This window comes from Lactuca sativa, chromosome 3, assembly GCF_002870075.4.
Source record: "Lactuca sativa cultivar Salinas chromosome 3, Lsat_Salinas_v11, whole genome shotgun sequence".
In the NCBI taxonomy this organism is placed as follows: domain Eukaryota; kingdom Viridiplantae; phylum Streptophyta; class Magnoliopsida; order Asterales; family Asteraceae; genus Lactuca; species Lactuca sativa.
In genome coordinates, this window is record NC_056625.2 from 121,886,453 (window position 1) to 121,904,519 (window position 18,067).

Sequence of the window (18,067 nt, forward strand, 5' to 3'; positions counted from 1 at the left end):
ATAAAATAAATAACCCAAGGTTATTACCGTCATTTCACTATTCAGAGGGATAAAAAAACGCAACGAAACTAATTCAAAATGACCACAAATCCAAAAAAGTCAGGGTTTGGACTAAAACCCCGAAAAAATACATACCATAGAGATAATTTTGCAATTAAGTCTTTCATAATTTGTAAACAAAACTTTTACAATCTTATCCAAAACATTCACTATGCAAGAACTTTTCATTTCGTATCATTTCATTTTGACTTAGGCTTTTTAACAAAGGAACATCCATGCAACAACTTATACATCTTGTAAGAGTAGTTGTAAATCATGAAAACATCTTAAACAATATAATCTGAAAACGCAATAATAATAAAATTAGAGTAAATTACACGAATGGTCCCTGTGGTTTAGGGAAATTTACCTGTTTGGTCCCTAACTTCTTTTTAATACTTGGAAGGTCTCTACTGTTTGTTTTTGTTATATATTTGGTCCTTATCGGACATGAAATGACTCTTTTGCCCTTTCTAATTTATTTATTAATTTATTAATGATTTGTTTTTCTTTTTATATTAAAGGTTAAAATAAAATGAATGAAATACCCAACCCCCAACCCTAGATTCACCCCAACCAACTCACTCCTAAAAGTCTGATACGTCTCCTATCACCATATATCTTCTCTGAATCTTCTCTTCTCCAACCAAAAGGAAGAACACAAATGACGTTGAACCACCAAAAACTGTCAAATGTCGTCCGTACGTCGCTGATCGACACCATCGACCTTTTCCTCCATCGATTTGCACCACTGCCTGACCACCAAAAACACCCACCAGCTGATATATCAAATTCTCTCTCTCTCTCTCTCTCTCTCTCTCTCTCTCTCTCTCTCTCTTTCTAAAACTCGAAGTTTGGAACCCTAAATCAAAAAAACCATGAAGCCACTGAAATTATTTATCAGCAAAAAAATTGCTAAAAGAACCTTCATTTCCGCCCTTCAACTTCGTCGGAACCTTTCAACGAAAACCCTAAATATAGCTTAAGATGTAAATCATTGATCACTAATCACTAAAACAACGGTGCTTACCATCTTCTCTCACCTAGTTATGATCTCAACTCTAAATCGATGAAACAGCGACAACCACCCACAGTCGTCGTCGTCGCATCTACTCATCAAAATGTATTTTTAGGTAGATTTTGTTGCAAATGTAATTGGTCGATTTTCTGATTTTTTATTTTTCTAATTTTTATATTTGGTTTGAAATAGGGATGTCAAAAACCCCTGTGGGACCCCGCTCCCGTACGGGACTAAATTTTAAAAAAAACCGGGAGCGGGAGCGGAAGTAGGGGCAGAATTAAACCCCGCTTATTTTCGGGACCGGGGTCGGGAGTTGGTATTTCCGTCCCGTACTCCCGCGGGGGCCCCGGTTGTACATTTATATAAAAAATATATATTTAATATAATATACATATACAAAATAGATTTTCTTTTCCGTTTCCAATTAATGGATATTGAAGAGGCAGTGAATTGATCATATATTTTTTGATATGTAAGTATTTTATATTTGTAATATTGGATTTGCCATATTTTATATTTTTTATGATTGTTGGAATTGTCGTTTTGTAATGTTGGATTTTTAATTTTTTAATTTCTAAAAGATTATGTTTTAAACTTTTAAAGTTATTAAAAATAGGTTTTTAGCCTAAACCAAAGTAGTTGTTTAGCAAAAAAAAAAACGAATTTTAAGCCAATAAACATGGGGAACCGGGGGAACGGGGGCGGGACCGAGGGCGATGGAGGTAACCGGGAGCGGGACCGGGGGGTATGTAAACGGGCGAGCCGGGGGCGGGACCGGGAGCGGGGGCAATAATTGATTTCGGGGGCGGGAGCGGGGGCAGCTATTTCCGCTCTCGTTTGGTCCCGTTGACATCCATAGTTTGAAAGGTGAGTTTCTAGTTTGAATGCACTGATTCTAGGTTTAAACTTCTCATTTGAATTCCCGGTTTTGGTTTCTTGTTTAGATTTTCGATTTGATTTCTTGTTTGAATGGATTTATGGCATTGAGGTTCATCTGGTGGGAAAGATGGTGGGAATGCAGAGGTGGTGGTGATTTTTGGTGGCGTATGGGTGGTAGTTACCTTTGGCTAGAAAGGAAACAGATTGGTGAAGGTTAACAAGTAATACATTTAACAATAAATAAATTGATAAATTAATAATAACAAATACTAACAAAAATATATAGAAATACATTTAATAATAAATAAATTAGAAAAAGAATCAATTAGGGTAATATAGTCATTTCACGAATAACAGGGACCAACAACACAACAAAACTGAATGTTAGTAATGAACCGAGTTAAAAAAGAAATTAGGAACCAAACATGCCAATTATCCCAAACCATAGGGACCATTCGTATAATTTACTCTAAAAAAAGTATGCGAATTAAAAAAGAAATCCATACAACAAAACATCAAGGAAAAAGTCCTACCATTCTACGTGTCATTTTGACCGGGTCTTCATTAATTTTAATGGCTTGTACAAAAAAAATTCTCAAAATACTCAGCTTCCATGAAGACAATGATTCTATTAGGTCATAATGCATTAAATAACAATTAAATTTTCAAAATACTTACTATATGTACTATGTAGTCGTTTGATTCCATTTATTATGAGACAAATTTGTTAAATCAACCACTTGACTAGGACAAATGATTATTGGGATAATACCTACAAAAATCAAATGTAATTTTCCAAATATTCACAACTTATAGCACACATTTGAAATAAGATATATGATTATTTCTAAATTAATTTATCTAGACTAAATATATTATTTACTAATTTTCTTAAACCCAAACCGGTTCCACTTCTAACGTGAACCGAATAAAGGAGTCGACAGAAAGCAATTGGCCTTTTCCCCACTTTCTTCTCAACTCAAATCTCATCCAAACAGAATCCATCGTGTTCACATTTCCATCATCAATTCATCATAGTCCACTTTGATTAGCAATATAATTATTCAATTCAGAATCCAATTTGGATTTTCCCCATAATTGATCATAAAATACCCAACCAACTAATCCCTTACATCTCTATCATATGCAACAGCTATGGGGAACAGTTTACCAGGTGTCGGAGGAGGGAAGAAGAAGAAGGCCAAAGTGATGAAGATCGACGGCGAAATCTTCAAATTACAAACACCCATTAAAGTTTTTGAAGTGATTAAGGATTACTCCGGTCATGTTCTATTGGAATCGAAGGCTGTTAAGAGATATGGGATCAGAGCTACTCCTCTTGATCTAGAAGAAAATCTTGAACCTGGGAAGATTTATTTCCTGGTTGAGTTACCTAAACTGCCGGAGACGGCGGAGAAGACGGTGGCGATTAGAAGGGTGCGGTCTGGGTTAAACGTGACGGCGAAGGAGAGGTTGGAGCTTATGAAGGTGTCACGGAGGTCTGTGTCGGAGGTTTCGATGGTTAGGGCGGAAAGTGGTGGTGGGTTGGAAGCGTGTGGTTCTGTGCGGGTGAAGGTGAGGTTGCCGAAGGCGGAGGTGGATAGGTTGATCGGAGAAAGTAGAGATGAAGTGGAGGTGGCGGAGAGGATTGTTGATCTTTATGTACAGAAAAAGAGCGGTGATGACGGCCGGCGGATGATTAGGGAGAAGATCATGGTTGGATAGGGGTATGTTTGGAAATGTAAATAAAAATTTAGAAATGTTATGTGATTTTGTTGGTATGATTTAAAAAATATTTTATTTATTTTGGTTTGTATTTAGTTAGAGGGTGTTTGGCTTAGCTTTTTAGCGGCAAAAGTTCTTTTTGGAAAAGTCATGAAAAGTCAGGAAAACCTGACTTTTTCAAAAAGTTCATTTTTTACTTGTATTCAAATCCAAAAATAACTTTTAAAGTGCACTTGCCAAACATCTTTTGCTTTGTATCTTTTCCAAAAAGATCTTTTGGCTTCTAAAAAGCTAAGCCAAACATCCTCTTAGAATTAAACAATGGTAGCATTTTAGGTTTAATGGCTTAATTTCCTCTATCTAATCTCAAAGGAGAACGTTTAAATAAGTTGAATCTTTTGCATTCATATTTAGACTAAAATTTTAGATTATGAAATTTTTAGGACCGAATATCGTTTTATTTTTAAATTTGTTTGTATTTTTTTTTGGTTAAAAGTAGAGGTACATATATATTTGTTTTGAACCGGCTTTCTTTGGATGATTTCGGTTATAATCAGTTCGGTCTTTTTAGTTTTAGTTTTAGTTTTTTTTTTTGGAAGTCAAAGTGTATTAAGTAACAGTTTTTTGGTTAAAAAACCGTTTGTTAAAAAAACTAGGAAATAACTTTTTTTTTTTTCAGTTATATATCAAACCTATTTTTAACCAACAATTCAGTTTTAACTTAATCCTTCAAAAAACTGATTTGATATTTTTCCATTGTTCTCAAAAAACCAATTTGAAATGTGCATAACTAATTAAAAGTAAACCTTTAGATTAGACCTCTATATTTGCTGTCACACACCAGTCTCGGATCGGTCTCAACACGGTCCGATCCTTTTTTTCAGATCTGTTCCGTCTTTCGGGTTTTTTAAGCCCAATTTTGGTATTTGTTTGTTTTTTTAGTTTTTGTTGTGAGTTTTTCCGTTAACAAATGTGTGACTAACACAAAATTAAAACCTTATACTTTATTAAAAAAGATACACTAAAGTTTAATAAAAGAAAAAAAGAAAGAAATAAAGTTAAATAGTGTTATTAAAAATTGTGTAATTAACACAAAAATAATATATTTATAAACTTTGGCTTCCGGTCTTTTTTGAGATCGGCCCTAGACAAGTATAGGGTCGGTCTCGGACCGGTCTTGTGACGGTCTCGGGATGATCTGGTCTTTTTTGGGACCGACCTCAGAACGGTTCAATTTTTTTTAGACTGATCTTCAACTGTCTTGAACCGGTCTTTTTTCGGTACAGTCTTTTTTGAGACTGATCTTTTTTCAGTTCAGTTTCGTTTTAGACCGGTCCGGTTTCGTTCTTTTTCAGGTTTGGTCCGAGATCGGTCATTTTGTGCAGGTCTACTCTAGTTGGATGTGAACGATGGTGGCGTTCAGACCCAAATTTGGCCTTAAAAAATAAAGTTGAGAGTTGTGACTAGACCACACCATTGGAGCGGTTTAGTGCCGGTATGGTTAGCGTAACTGTGCTATTAATGTGCACTTGTAATATGACCCAATTAAGACAGATTTGGGCTAAAAGCCCAAATGAGAAACCATATGACTGTTTAGAATTTTGGGTTAAGCGGACTGTAACGTAAGGCCCATGGGTTCATGTATTTAAGGGGTAAGGAAGCCTGGATTTTGTTATTTTTGCATTATTCGTTTCTAAACAACTGAGTTTAGAGAGAGAACCACACACGACATGTTAGAGAAAGAAAGATGAAGCAGAAGCATTATTATGAAAAACAGAGAGAAGGAAATTTGATTTTGGCATGGATCGTAATTTCAATGGAAAGAGATTGAGAAATTGGAAACAACTCAAACTCTGAAGAAACTAAACTTCAATGAGTTATTTTGAACATTTAGTTATTGCATGTAAAGTTATGCATGTAAAGTTATGCATAGAAGTAAAGTTATTGACAAAAAAGTCATCTCAAATTTATTTATTTATTTATTTTTACAATTTAACTATTAGAAGTGACTATTACTGGTAATTTGACTCAAATTTCATCTTACCGTATACAATATTGATGGTTAAATTGTAAAAAAAAAATATATCAATAGTGACTTTTTTTGTCAATAAACTAAGATATAATTCTTTTTCAATACGTAATAATTTTTTTTATCTCAAATCTTATTTATTTTAAGATTATTTTTGCTAAAATAATTCTTACAATTTCTTTGATTTTTAATATATAATAATAATTAAATAATTTTTTTAATTATACTTTTATTCAATAAAATATAAAAGCTGCTTAAAATATAAAAATATATTATTATGAAATGTATCGTCAGTTTTTATGATAAAAGTAAATCAAAATTTGATACAAAATACTTGATTGAGTATTCTAAAATAAAAATTTTTATGGACAAATTTGATACGAAATAAAACCTCATTTGGATCTCTAATTACCTAAAAAAAATATTTGTCATGGTGTTCATCAATTGATGAAGGGGACCAATGAAAAGAAAAAAAATTCTAACCCTTATAAATACTTTAATAGTTACTTTTTATGTTTCGGGTCTTACTTCTTTTTTTATCGTTAAACACACCATAAAAGCATTTTATGAGTGTATGAATTGTTTATGTATTGTCTCAATCCGTTATATAATGTTTTTGGTTGTTATGGTTATTTATTTATCAACTAGGTTATAATTGGTGTACCGTTGGTATATATTTAACAATCTTTCTATCTAATTCCTATACTAATAAAAGAGTAGTGTTTTTGCCATGTATCACCATATTAGACCTCTTAATTAATGTGTTGCCACTTGTCAATCTATTGGTTCTCCATTTTAAATTTATTAGACCTCCTAATTAATGTGATGTTATTTGTCAATGTATTTATTATCTATTTTAAATTTTAAAATTTATATTATTGTTTTCATTAATTCACAAATAAAAAATATCTAATATATATTAAAAATCAATTTTACATATTTATTTGAATCAACGATTATAATTTCATATAACTAATAAAAATATTTTTAAATTAATAATTTATTTAAAATAACTGATTAACATTTTGAGTTTTTACTATAAAAGTTTGATTAATTTTATAACCGTGGTTCCCACATGTTATAAACTAGTAAATGAATAGTTTTATTCTCCTTTTGACATGTGTCATCTTATTAGGGCTCTTAATTAATGCATATTTGATTCTCCTTTTGCCATGTGTCACAATATTATATGTATCTCCTAATTAATGCATGCCATTGATAACCTATTGATTTTCCATTTCAAATTTCAAATTTTAAATTTCCCATTCTAATTACATTAAATTAATAATATTAAAATAAAATTAATACAAATTGTAAAGTTATATAATTTCACATATTTATTTAATAATTTTTCATTTTTATTTTAAAAGTTTAATTAATTGTATAACCGTGGTTCCCACGGGTTATAAACTAGTTTTATTATATAGATAAAAAAAAGAGAAAATGACAAAAATAGCCATTTACACTAATTACATTACAAAAATAGCCAAAAAAATCAAAATTACAAAATTAGCCCACAATTTCGCAGATGGAAATGCCCCATCTGCGAATGTACAAGCAGCTAAAGCACAGCTGTGCTTTAGCTGCTTGTACATTCGCAGATGGAATGTTCCATCTGCGAAATGAAGCTGCCATCTGCGAAATACCTTTTCTTTTCACTATATAACGTTTTTTTTTCTCCATTTTCACCCTTCTCTACACAAAAACTCTCTCTATCTTTGGGCTTCTCTCGGAATTTTGGCTAGTTTTTGAAGAAAATGGAGGATTATGTCAACAATCCCGCAAATATGGTTAGATTTTAACTCTTTTAATGTTTAAACTTTTTTTTTATTTTATCATTTATTGTATTATTTATTGTTAAAAAAGGGAAATTTTGTTGTGTTTGATAGTTTTAATATTTCTTTAGTATACTTGAAGTTTAAATGCTATTTTGTTAGTGGTTGTTTGAATGTACAAGTAGAGACTGCGTAGATAATGTTTACAATTTGTTATTTTTGTTGTTTGTTTAGTTGTTGTATAACCTGAAAATTTGTATATTCTTATCGTATAATTGTTTATATAAAGTGAAAAATAGTTAAATTATAGTATGTGCAAAATAGTCGTTTGTATATATATTTGTCGTATAAGTATAACATTTGTATAAGTTGAAAATTTGTCGTATATATATTGTTAGAAATTGTTTGTGTTTGTCGTATAAGTTGAAAATTTGTATAAAGTTGTCGTATAACTTGCAAAATTGTTAATTTGGTTGTCGTTTTATTTGAAAAATTGTTTGTTTATATGGTTATAAAATGTTAGTTTATATAATTAGAAAGATAAAAATTGTTTATATATTTGTCGTTTAAGTTGAAAATTTGTTTAATAAAATGTTTATATAATTATGTATGATATTGTTTTTTATCGTAAATATATTTGTTGTATAACTTGGAAAATTGTTTATATATGTGTATGTTATTGTTTTTTATGGGAAATATATAAATTATTAATTAAGAATTTGTATTTGCATTACTAATTGTTTATGTACTTATTGCAGTTCGTAATCATATATTTTAAAAACAAAATATTTTTTAGTTCTCTAATTTGTTTTTGTGTTTTTTTTGCAACATGATTTTAGTTTTATCAATATGAAAGCATTTGTGAACTTAAAAGGCTCGGGCGTAACATATGGGAAGTATTTGAAGTTTTAGATGATGCCAGACGTGCCATTTTCAGAGATACAGTATTTGGTTATTTTATTAATGTCCCTCGTTTACAAGGGGACGCATTGTTGCTCCATAAAATGTTCCTTCATCAGATCCGGCCGGACCCTATTTTATCTCCAAATGGAATAAAACGATTATATTTTCGAGTAGGCAATACGAAAATGGTTTATGGGCCGGAAGAGTTTTGTTTGATAATCGGCTTCAATTTTGGGGAGTATCCAAAAAACATTGGGAGAAAAGGGTCGGAAAAATTATTAAGCAGTAAAAAAAGATGTTTATTGCGTGAGCAGCTATTTCCGGACCATACCAATAGTTCGGTGAAAATCGGCGACCTGAAACGTTTAATTTTAAATCGAACATTCCTAGAACTTGACGACGTTGATGCAGTTAGACTGTTAGAGTATGTTTGATATACATTTTGTGTGAAAGTTTTTTGGGAAAAGAAGTTAATGATCGGGTGCCACAAGATTGGTTTTTTTTGCTGAGAATTTGGATCTCTGGAACAGGTATATTTTGTTTACGTTAAAAGTTTTATTTTATTAAAGTTATAATTTATATAAAAACCAATTTTGTTTTTTTGTTTTGTTAGTTTCGTTTGGGGTAGCTATCTTTGGGATTTTACTTATGTTGACATTGAGGATACATGGAACAAAATAGATAATTATTTATCACTTTCTGAGCGTCGTCAAACTTTAAAGTACTCCGTCTCAGGATTTACGGCTCCAATAAGGGTATAAAAATTTTCTTATATTTGAATTGTTTTATTATTATGTTTTTTATTTTAATTTTAACTTTTATTACTGTAATTGTAAAAAATTGTAGATATGGATATATGAGATGATTCCGGCTGTTCGTGCATGTGGATTTGTATTGAGAAAAAATAAAGACATGCCTCGGATGAAACGATGGAGTGGAACAAAAAAATTGAAATGGGTTGACGTGAACAAGATTTGGTCAAAGATACAGGTTTATAAATTTTTCGTTTATTATTAATAAACTTGATTATTATACTTTTATATGCATTTTTAATATGTTTAATTTTTTAGGAGGGGCAACCACCAAGACAAAACATGTTACCGGGTGATGGTGAGATGACATCTTGTTATTATATGTCATTTCAAGAGTATGTATATGGTGAAGGGAAAGCAGATCCATCCCCAGTACGGGACCATTTTAGGAGACAAGACGAATCTTCATCTAGTATGTCGTCCAGTGGTCGCTCTCATGGTAGAGGTAGGGGCAGTGGGAAACACAACCTAGATGAGGTGTTGAAACGGCTACATGCACTGGAGCAGCATGTGTTTATGAACCGACAACCTACAGAGTTTTTTGTTGAAGAAATGAATATTGAACAATTTTGGAACGACATTACTTTTGATAATCCGATAGTGTCACAAAGAAAATATGATGAACAGGTTAGTTACACGCTATATTATTTTTTAAATTTTATTAACATATATGAATACCTGTGTTCATATTTTATATTTGAAAATATAGGTTGTACAAGATGAAGTGATGAATAAAAACAATACAACTGAAAATGTTTTTGGTGATATTCAAGACGACAAGGTTGTTATAGATATTACCTTTACGATTTTAATAATTACTTTTTAATGTGTCTTTCGTTATTAAGTAAAAAGTTTTATTTTTAATGTAGGTGTTGGAGGAGAGGAATGACTATGCGGGGAACAAATTTGATGATGATGTGTTTGATGTAAATGATTATAGTGAAGTTAAAGCGGTTCTTATACTTACATTAATTTATATTTTGTTTTTAGTAGATTGAATCATTTATTTAATTAGATATTATTGCTTATTAAATTATGTGTATTTCGTTACTAAGTATAAAGTTTTATTTTTAATGTAGGAGTCGGAGGAGAGGAATAACAATGCGGGGAACAAATTTGATGATGATGTGTTTGACGTAAATGATTATAGTGAAGCTAAAGAGGTTCTTATACTTACATTAATTTATATTTTGTTTTTAGTATATTGAAACATTTTTTTAATTAGAGATTATTGCTTATTAAATTAGGTGCCGGACGAAGACGAAATAATAATTACGGGAATTGTAGATTATTTTGATGAGTATGATGGCAAAGAAGTTACATCCGATAAACCGAGGACTCGAAAACCATCACAATATTTGTGCCCTCTTTACACCGAGGTATTCGTTTTATTTATAAACTCATGATTTTATGTTTATGTGAATTATCTAAAAGATAAAGATTTAAACATTCGAATATTGTTTTTAGTTGCACACGACACCGAAGCAAAAAAGAAGAACAAAAAAGAAGGTTGATATCAAATCAACAAGCCCCGTTCCTCCTCCAGTTTTTGGTGTTGCTCATGACTTCTCCATGTTGCGCATGCAACCTTACGTAGCAGGCGGTGAGGTTGTCATCCAAAATTATTTATTTCATTTATATGATGTCCAGCATCGTTTGTTTAATTTTGTGTTAGATAGAGATTTTTGGAGCTCATTGTTTGGGCATACACACGACGGATGGTTGGAGTCATCAGTAAATTAATTGTTAATTTATTATTTTAAAAGTTAATTGTTTTTTAGTCAATAACAAAAGTATCATGTGTGCAGCATATAACCATTTGGTACCGACTATTGATGGAGAGACGGTTTGAGGGCGACCGACAAACAATAATGCCTCCAAATTTTTTTGTTTCTCATGCTTTGGAAGAAGGGCAGGACTGGAGGGCGTTTATGGCTGGTATTGCTACGTACCCCAACTTCATGGTTGCTTGGTGGGATGTTGATACGGTAAACTTAATTGTTTATATTGAAAATAATATCGTTATTTTTGTTATGTTTTTGTATTGTGATGTAAAGAAACATAATTTTATTTTCTGATCCTTATACAGGTCTTATTGCCGATTCATTCATCCCCTAATCATTGGCTATTTGGGGAACTACGATTAGCGTCAATGGAAGTGCATATTTATGACAGTCTTGGTAGAGGGGCTTATGAAAAATTCAAATCTAAAGGAATCTTTTCCAAATTTGAACGTCGGGTGGCAAATTATTTGGACAAGATTAAGTATTGGGCCCGGAGGAAAATCCCAAGGATTCCATTGAATATGCAATTCATTTATGAAGAAAATGTTCCCCAACAAAGTAGTCATTTGGGAGATTGCGGTGTTTTTGTTTGTATGTTTTTGGAGCAATTCGTTTCAGGTCAACCAATACGTGTTCTTATTGACCCAAAGAGCGCAACTTTAGAGTTCCGTCAACGGATGGCAAAAAATTTTTGGGGGTCTAGTCTTGGTCCTATGTAGTTAAATTATATAATTGTATATCTAAATTAATGTTGGATTTGATTATTAGTTTATTTTTACAGTTTACTCAACGGATGGCAAAAAATTTAACGTTACGACAATTACAACAAATTAATGACCTACTAATAACTTATCAATACATACAACATAAGAACGACTACAACATTTGTTTTAACGTTACAAATACAACAATTTATTGACCTAATAACTTCAAAACCATAAAAACAATATTAAAAAGCTTACAACTTGTAAACAAGAACTGCCAAGAACAACACCCAACTACAAACCAACGCTATCTTTAACTTCTTATTTTCTGATTGAAATAGCTTATTAGAGTTAGCTACTTTAGCTATTACCATAGATGATTGGTCCTTCTCTTCATCAACCCAACTGATAAACCCGTATTTTGGTCCCTATTAAATTTAACATTGACAGTAAGAAAATAAATTTTTGTCATGTAAACACGAGGGTTTAAATTTGAATGACGTTAATAACATGATACCAAATATGGGCAAGCGTAAAACAATCTTCCTGGGTTTTTAGCTGTACCTGAAATCCTAACGATACGTTCTCCTCCGCAATTGCAGTATGCCAATAGCCTTCTTTTTCTTTTAAATCGGAGTTACTTTCTCAGTTAAATTTTTCATACTGAGTGACACCCATTTATAGAAGAAATCATATTACAGACAATTCTTTTTGACTATGAAATGAACTGGTTTGACTATGAATTCAAAAAGTTGAACTACGAAATCCAGACAAGTACATTCTGTAGTATTGTCATGTCGGTCAGTGAAATTTGACTATGAAATGAACTGGTTTGACTATGAATTCAAAAGGTTGAACTACGAAATCCAGACAAGTACATTCTGTAGTATTGTCATGTCGGACAGTGAAATTTGACTATGAAATGAACTGGTTTGACTATGAATTTAAAAGGTTAAACTATGAATTTTGAACAGTAGAGATACAATATTTTCTATTTATAATTGCATTTGTTTGATATTGCATTTGTGTGATGATTGTAGAGCACTATCATCGGTATTGAAAATGAGTACTTACAGCGAAAGAAGCTTTTCTCAACTACCAATTTTCTTGCATAACCTTCAAAGAACAAATCCTAATACCTTCACAGCCATTAAGAAAACCGATACCAACCACTTTCAATTCTGTTTTGTGGCTTTAGGTTGCGTGGTATAACATGCTTCTTTTATTGAGTTATATAATATTTCATGGTAATGTATCTCGATTAGTTTTTACTTATCACTAATATGTGTTCGTTTTTATGTAGATTCGTACCTTCCTTAGGTGCATGATACCGCTGATATATGTGGGTTATTTACCCCTTCTTGGGAGCTATCTGACAACAATGTACTTCATAGTGGCTTTAGATGGAAATCATGAACCACTACTCTTAGAAATTGGTTTGGGAACCTTAGAGTGTGAAGAATCATGGAGATGGTTCATGATGAGGTTAAAAGATTGTTTAGGTGAGGACATAGAGGTTGGTTTCATAAGCAACCTGTGTGATAAAATAGACTTTGGTGTTCAGAGTGCCTACCCGGATTCCTATCATGGATATTGTCCTAAAGATATAGCTCGAAAGATACGTGAGTCTGTCGGACATAACAATACGGAAGTCGAATCGTTGTTTTGGAAGTCACGCAATGCATATAGCGTTGATGATTTTTACTTGTGTTTGGAAAGGTTGCAAAGTACATGTAGGAAACCACCTTTCTGCACCTTGCTTAGGAGTCCAATTTACTGGCTTGATGATATACCAATTTCAAAATGGACACGAGCATTTTTCCCAAAAATACGTTACAATGTTAAATCGATTGACGTCCCTGAAATTTTGCAAATTATATCCACACGTGAGTTTCCTATAACAACGATAATTGAGTTAATCACCACGTCGATACAATCAAAGTATGTTGAACGGGCCGAAGTGGCGGGTAAGGGAGATTGTTATATTTAGTTTTTTCTATCGTGCTACTATTTTTATTAAAATATCAAATTTTACAGGGAGGTTGTCTGGTGGGTTGACCCTTTACATTGAGAGTAAGGTTCAAAAATGTCTCAACAAGTCTTATAATTGTAATGCAAGACGTTTGTATGGGGATACATTTGAAGTCGATGACAATTTTGCCACCGGCAACGTACAACTTGAACGAAGGGTATGTAGTTGTGGTAAATGGCAAAAAAGCGGTATACCATGTGGTCACGCTATAGCATGTCTAAGAACTCGTACATCTGAATCCATTCACAGAATGGTTGATTACAAGTTCACTAATTATGTGTATCGACTTGCATATGGATCTGAGTTGGTGAATACTATACCATCACATGTGCATTGGGAAATACCAAATGAAACGGTGGTCCTGTTACCTCCCTCAATGCAGTAGTTATTCATGTAGCACCTTTATGTTTTATGTAGTATTATGTATTAGTTTTTTATGTACCCCGTTTTTATTTTAGTGTCGTGTTACGTATTAGTTATCCATGTACCATGTTTATATTTTATGTCGTATTATGTATTAGTTATTTATGTACCCCATTTATATTTTATGGCGTATTATGTATTGGCTATTGAGGAAACAACATACATTAAAATAAATGGACGTTTATTAAATAGTAACGACTACACACATACAAAAACAAGCAACTTAAATAACGAAAAACAATTAACTTAACCAACATGCATATTAAAAATACGGGACATTCTTTAAAAGATTCCATGCATCTAAGTGGGTAAACTCGCTACCATCATATTTAAAACGGTATAGTTCCAAAGCCACCTACCGTAGAATGTCTTCATCCGTATTTGCATGTTCGTTATCCAACTCGTTATAAATACGTTGAAATTGTTTCACCTTTATTTTCAAATCCAGAAACTTCGCTTTGACATCTCTTCTTCTTCGATATTGAGTATGCCTCATTAAATGGTGAAACAAATGACAGACACAAGACCAAAATGATCCAGCACGAACTTGTGGGGGACCCGGTGGAAAATCCTCCTCTACAGTTATAATCCAAGCTTGAACCAAAGCGACCTCCTCTTCGTTCCTCCATATATGTGGTGAGTCCATAATTGCAAGGAGGGAAGTAATACGATACAATTACAACGGATATTAAAATCTATTTATAACGACTCCTTACTTTCCTGGTGCAATGGCTTGTCAATTCAAGCAGCAATGTATTGTGTTGTCATTCGACCGGGGATGACTTGTCAACTCGAACAGTGATCTGTTGTGTTATAAGTATAGTACACTGCATTCGTCAGTTAATTTTGACTATAAATTGCAGACATATTAGAAGATTGGACTGCGATTTTGTGTAGAAACTACTATAAATTGACCTTAAGTTACATAAATACTTTATTAAATAAACCAATACAGCTGTTCAAATATTGTTTTTTACATTCTACTCTCTTTGTTTCAATCAAAATGAGTTCTATATCTTGGAGCAATGAAGAGTTCTTGGTTCTTACACATGCTTATATTCATGTGTACGAGACAAGCAAGTTGAACGATCCAATGTTTTGGAGCCGTTTAACCAATATTTTCAATGCTGAAAACCGAATGGCTACAAGAAACGATCGTGACGAACTAGACATCTTAGCAAGATGGTATGAAATGAAAACCGAAGTTCTATTATTCAACGATCTTTATACCAAAATTGACGACACCCGTTTAAATGCTACTGAGGAGGTCATCTTTGAAGCTACTAAGGAGGAATACAAGTCATTAAGTAACGGGTTAGAAATCCAGTTTGAAGCCCCTTGGAATATTTTGAAATATATCCCGTTTGTTTAAAATCTATTTTAGTTTATTATGTGAGTACTAGGTTATTTTCATGTATTTCGTATGTATTTCGTTTGTTTAAAATCTATTTTAGTTTATTATGTGAGTACTAGGTTATTTTCATGTATTTCGTATGTATTTCGTATGTATTTCGTTTGTTTAAAATCTATTTTAGTTTATTATGTGAGCAACTCGTATGATTAATTTGAATTAATAAATGCCCATTGCATTAGTTTTCACAATACATTAGAATACATTACTAACAAGGATTCCATGAACCATTACAAACATTACAACAAGTACATGAAAAACAACTACATAATACGAACAAAACATTAACGTAAAACACAAGTCCATGGGTTATTCTTAACAGAAATTAGAGCGGTCTACATGAAATACTGTTTATCTTTAACAACCTTCCAAACTTCCTCATATTCGAAGTCTCTGCCGTCATGCTCTGTAACAGCCCGGATCTCCAGGTATTTTATTGTTTTAATATTTTGAGTTTTGAGAAGGGACTCGGCGAGTTGGAGCTCAGACTCGCCGAGTAGGGTCGCGATTCTGGACGCGGGATTCGTTCGGACTCGGCGAGTCCACGCTGTTTAATGAAACCCTAATTTCTCGGGTTTGGGACCTATTTAAATGGCCTTATGGCCGTCATTTGCATCCATCATTCCATAGAGAGAAACCCTAAAAGTGCTTTAGCGATTTGTGAGTGAAAGGAGGCAATTCTTGACATTTGTGTGTTGTTTAGCAAAGAAGAAGGAGGCTCTAGCCAAGAGGAGGCAAGGGGGGCTGCTATTTGGTGGATTGGAAGCTTGACCCTTCAATCCAAAGGTATAATTTCGACTCATCTCCTGTTTTGTGAAGTATAGCCGATTTTAGGGTTTCTTGTGGCCTTGTTGAGTTGATTTGATGGCCAAATAGTCCCCTGCTAGTGATGAGACTTCGGATCTGGATCCATAGAGGTCCAGAGAGCCTCATCCTTCAAGCTTTATAGAGAGCAATGGAGGTCATGACCTTGTATAGTGAGATTTGTTGAAGATTCTTCATAATTAGTCATATAAAGGTTGTTCATGCATCAAGACTGGGACTTTACGTGATGAATCAGTCTAGGAGGGCCAGATCTATGAATTGTTGGAGTAGATCTGACCTTAGAAGCAAGTTTGAGTGATTGCATGGAATGGACTCGCCGAGTCCGATGAGCAGACTCGGCGAGTAGCTTGAAGATTGCCTTGGACCGGCCAGTGAGTGGTCCAGACGAGTCAGGAGTTGACCCAGTGAGTCAGGGCGAGTTGGAGAGGATTGTCATGAGGTCTGAGTCGAGCTGGGACTCGCCGAGTCGTTCTTGAGACTCGGCGAGTTGAGTCGGGGTGGCCCCGCGATTCTTCCAGGTGGAACTCGTCGAGTCAAGGGGGAGTACTCGACGTGTAGAAAGGGAATCCTAGAGAGTGGTGAGAACGTCTAGACTCGCCGAGTTGCCGTGTGCACTCGCCGAGTCCGGTCAAAGTTGACCGTTGACCGTTGACCGTTGACCTGTGTTGACTTCTTAGGGGTAGTCAACTTTAGAGATAAAAAGTGTTAATTAGAGCCTTGTGATGTTATAGGAGGATTAGAGCTCGGAGGATCGAGTACGAGAGATTTCCAGGGATCGTGAGAAACTGAGACACGCGAGGTGAGTCTTCTCACTATACTTTACCTTGAGTAGGTAACCAGAGTCATGTGATAGAGTATGTGTATGTAATGTGTATGCTATGTGTTGTACTGCATGATGTCTATGTGATTTATGTTGTGCATGCTTATAGAGTTGGAACCGGAAGGTTCCTAGAGCCAGAACCTGAGGGTTCACAGAGTTTGGGTGCACGGACCCATAGAGTTATAGCCTCGAGTGGCTATTATGTGTTTATGAGTGGTATTAGCCTCGAGTGGCTATTATGTGTTTATGAGTGGTATTTTGGGGAACTCACTAAGCTTCGTGCTTACAGTGTTAGTGTTGTTGTTTCAGGTACTAGCGATGACCGTGGGAAGGCGCCGACTTGATCTGTACACACGTAGAGGAATTTGATATAATTATGTGATCTTGGGATTTGTATGATACATATTGGAATTTGAAATTTGATGTTTATTGAAATTAAGAGAGAAATGATTTTATAAATTGTGAAAAATAAATTTTAAAAAATTTTCGGTGTTACAAGTTGGTATCAGAGCCTTGGTTTGAGGGATTCGAGTACACCTTCGGGCGTATTTGAACTCAAACTGAGGATTTGAGATGTATTTTCAAAAAGAGTAAAAGATTTTCGAAAAAAACGCAGAGCAAGAGATGTGTGTACGATCAGTCAGCGCCCGAACGGTGATTTCCCAAAATACCTTTTTATATTATGTGATATATCCGCATGCTAGAGTAGGCTAGGTATTGCTATTAGGACTATAGTGGCCTGATGTGTGATGCCTTAGCCTAGGGAGAGGTGAGCTGCTATGAGATGCTTGAGAGTGAGTAGGTAGCAGCAAGGGACTTATGAGAGATCTATTAGAGAGTAGTCTATGCATGATAAAGTACTTGAGACCTGGGATCCAAAGAGAA

The 18,067-nt window shown here is 33.7% G+C and overlaps 2 protein-coding genes across 2 annotated transcripts; both read left to right on the forward strand.

Annotated features, from left to right (window-relative positions):
* Positions 1 to 3,094: 3,094 nt before the first annotated feature.
* LOC111902405 (uncharacterized protein At1g66480) lies at positions 3,095 to 3,664 on the forward strand. Its single transcript, XM_023898243.1, has one exon. The coding sequence runs from the start codon at positions 3,095 to 3,097 to the stop codon at positions 3,662 to 3,664; it is 570 nt and encodes a 189-aa protein (XP_023754011.1).
* A 5,495-nt stretch (positions 3,665 to 9,159) lies between these two features.
* On the forward strand, positions 9,160 to 14,725 carry LOC111893189 (uncharacterized). Its single transcript, XM_052769810.1, has 8 exons — positions 9,160 to 9,361; positions 9,442 to 9,810; positions 10,263 to 10,346; positions 10,431 to 10,562; positions 10,992 to 11,171; positions 11,273 to 11,558; positions 13,709 to 13,860; positions 14,645 to 14,725. Exons 1-8 carry the CDS (start codon positions 9,233 to 9,235, stop codon positions 14,723 to 14,725), a joined length of 1,413 nt encoding a protein of 470 aa, XP_052625770.1. The 5' UTR covers positions 9,160 to 9,232.
* The last annotated feature ends 3,342 nt before the right edge of the window (positions 14,726 to 18,067 follow it).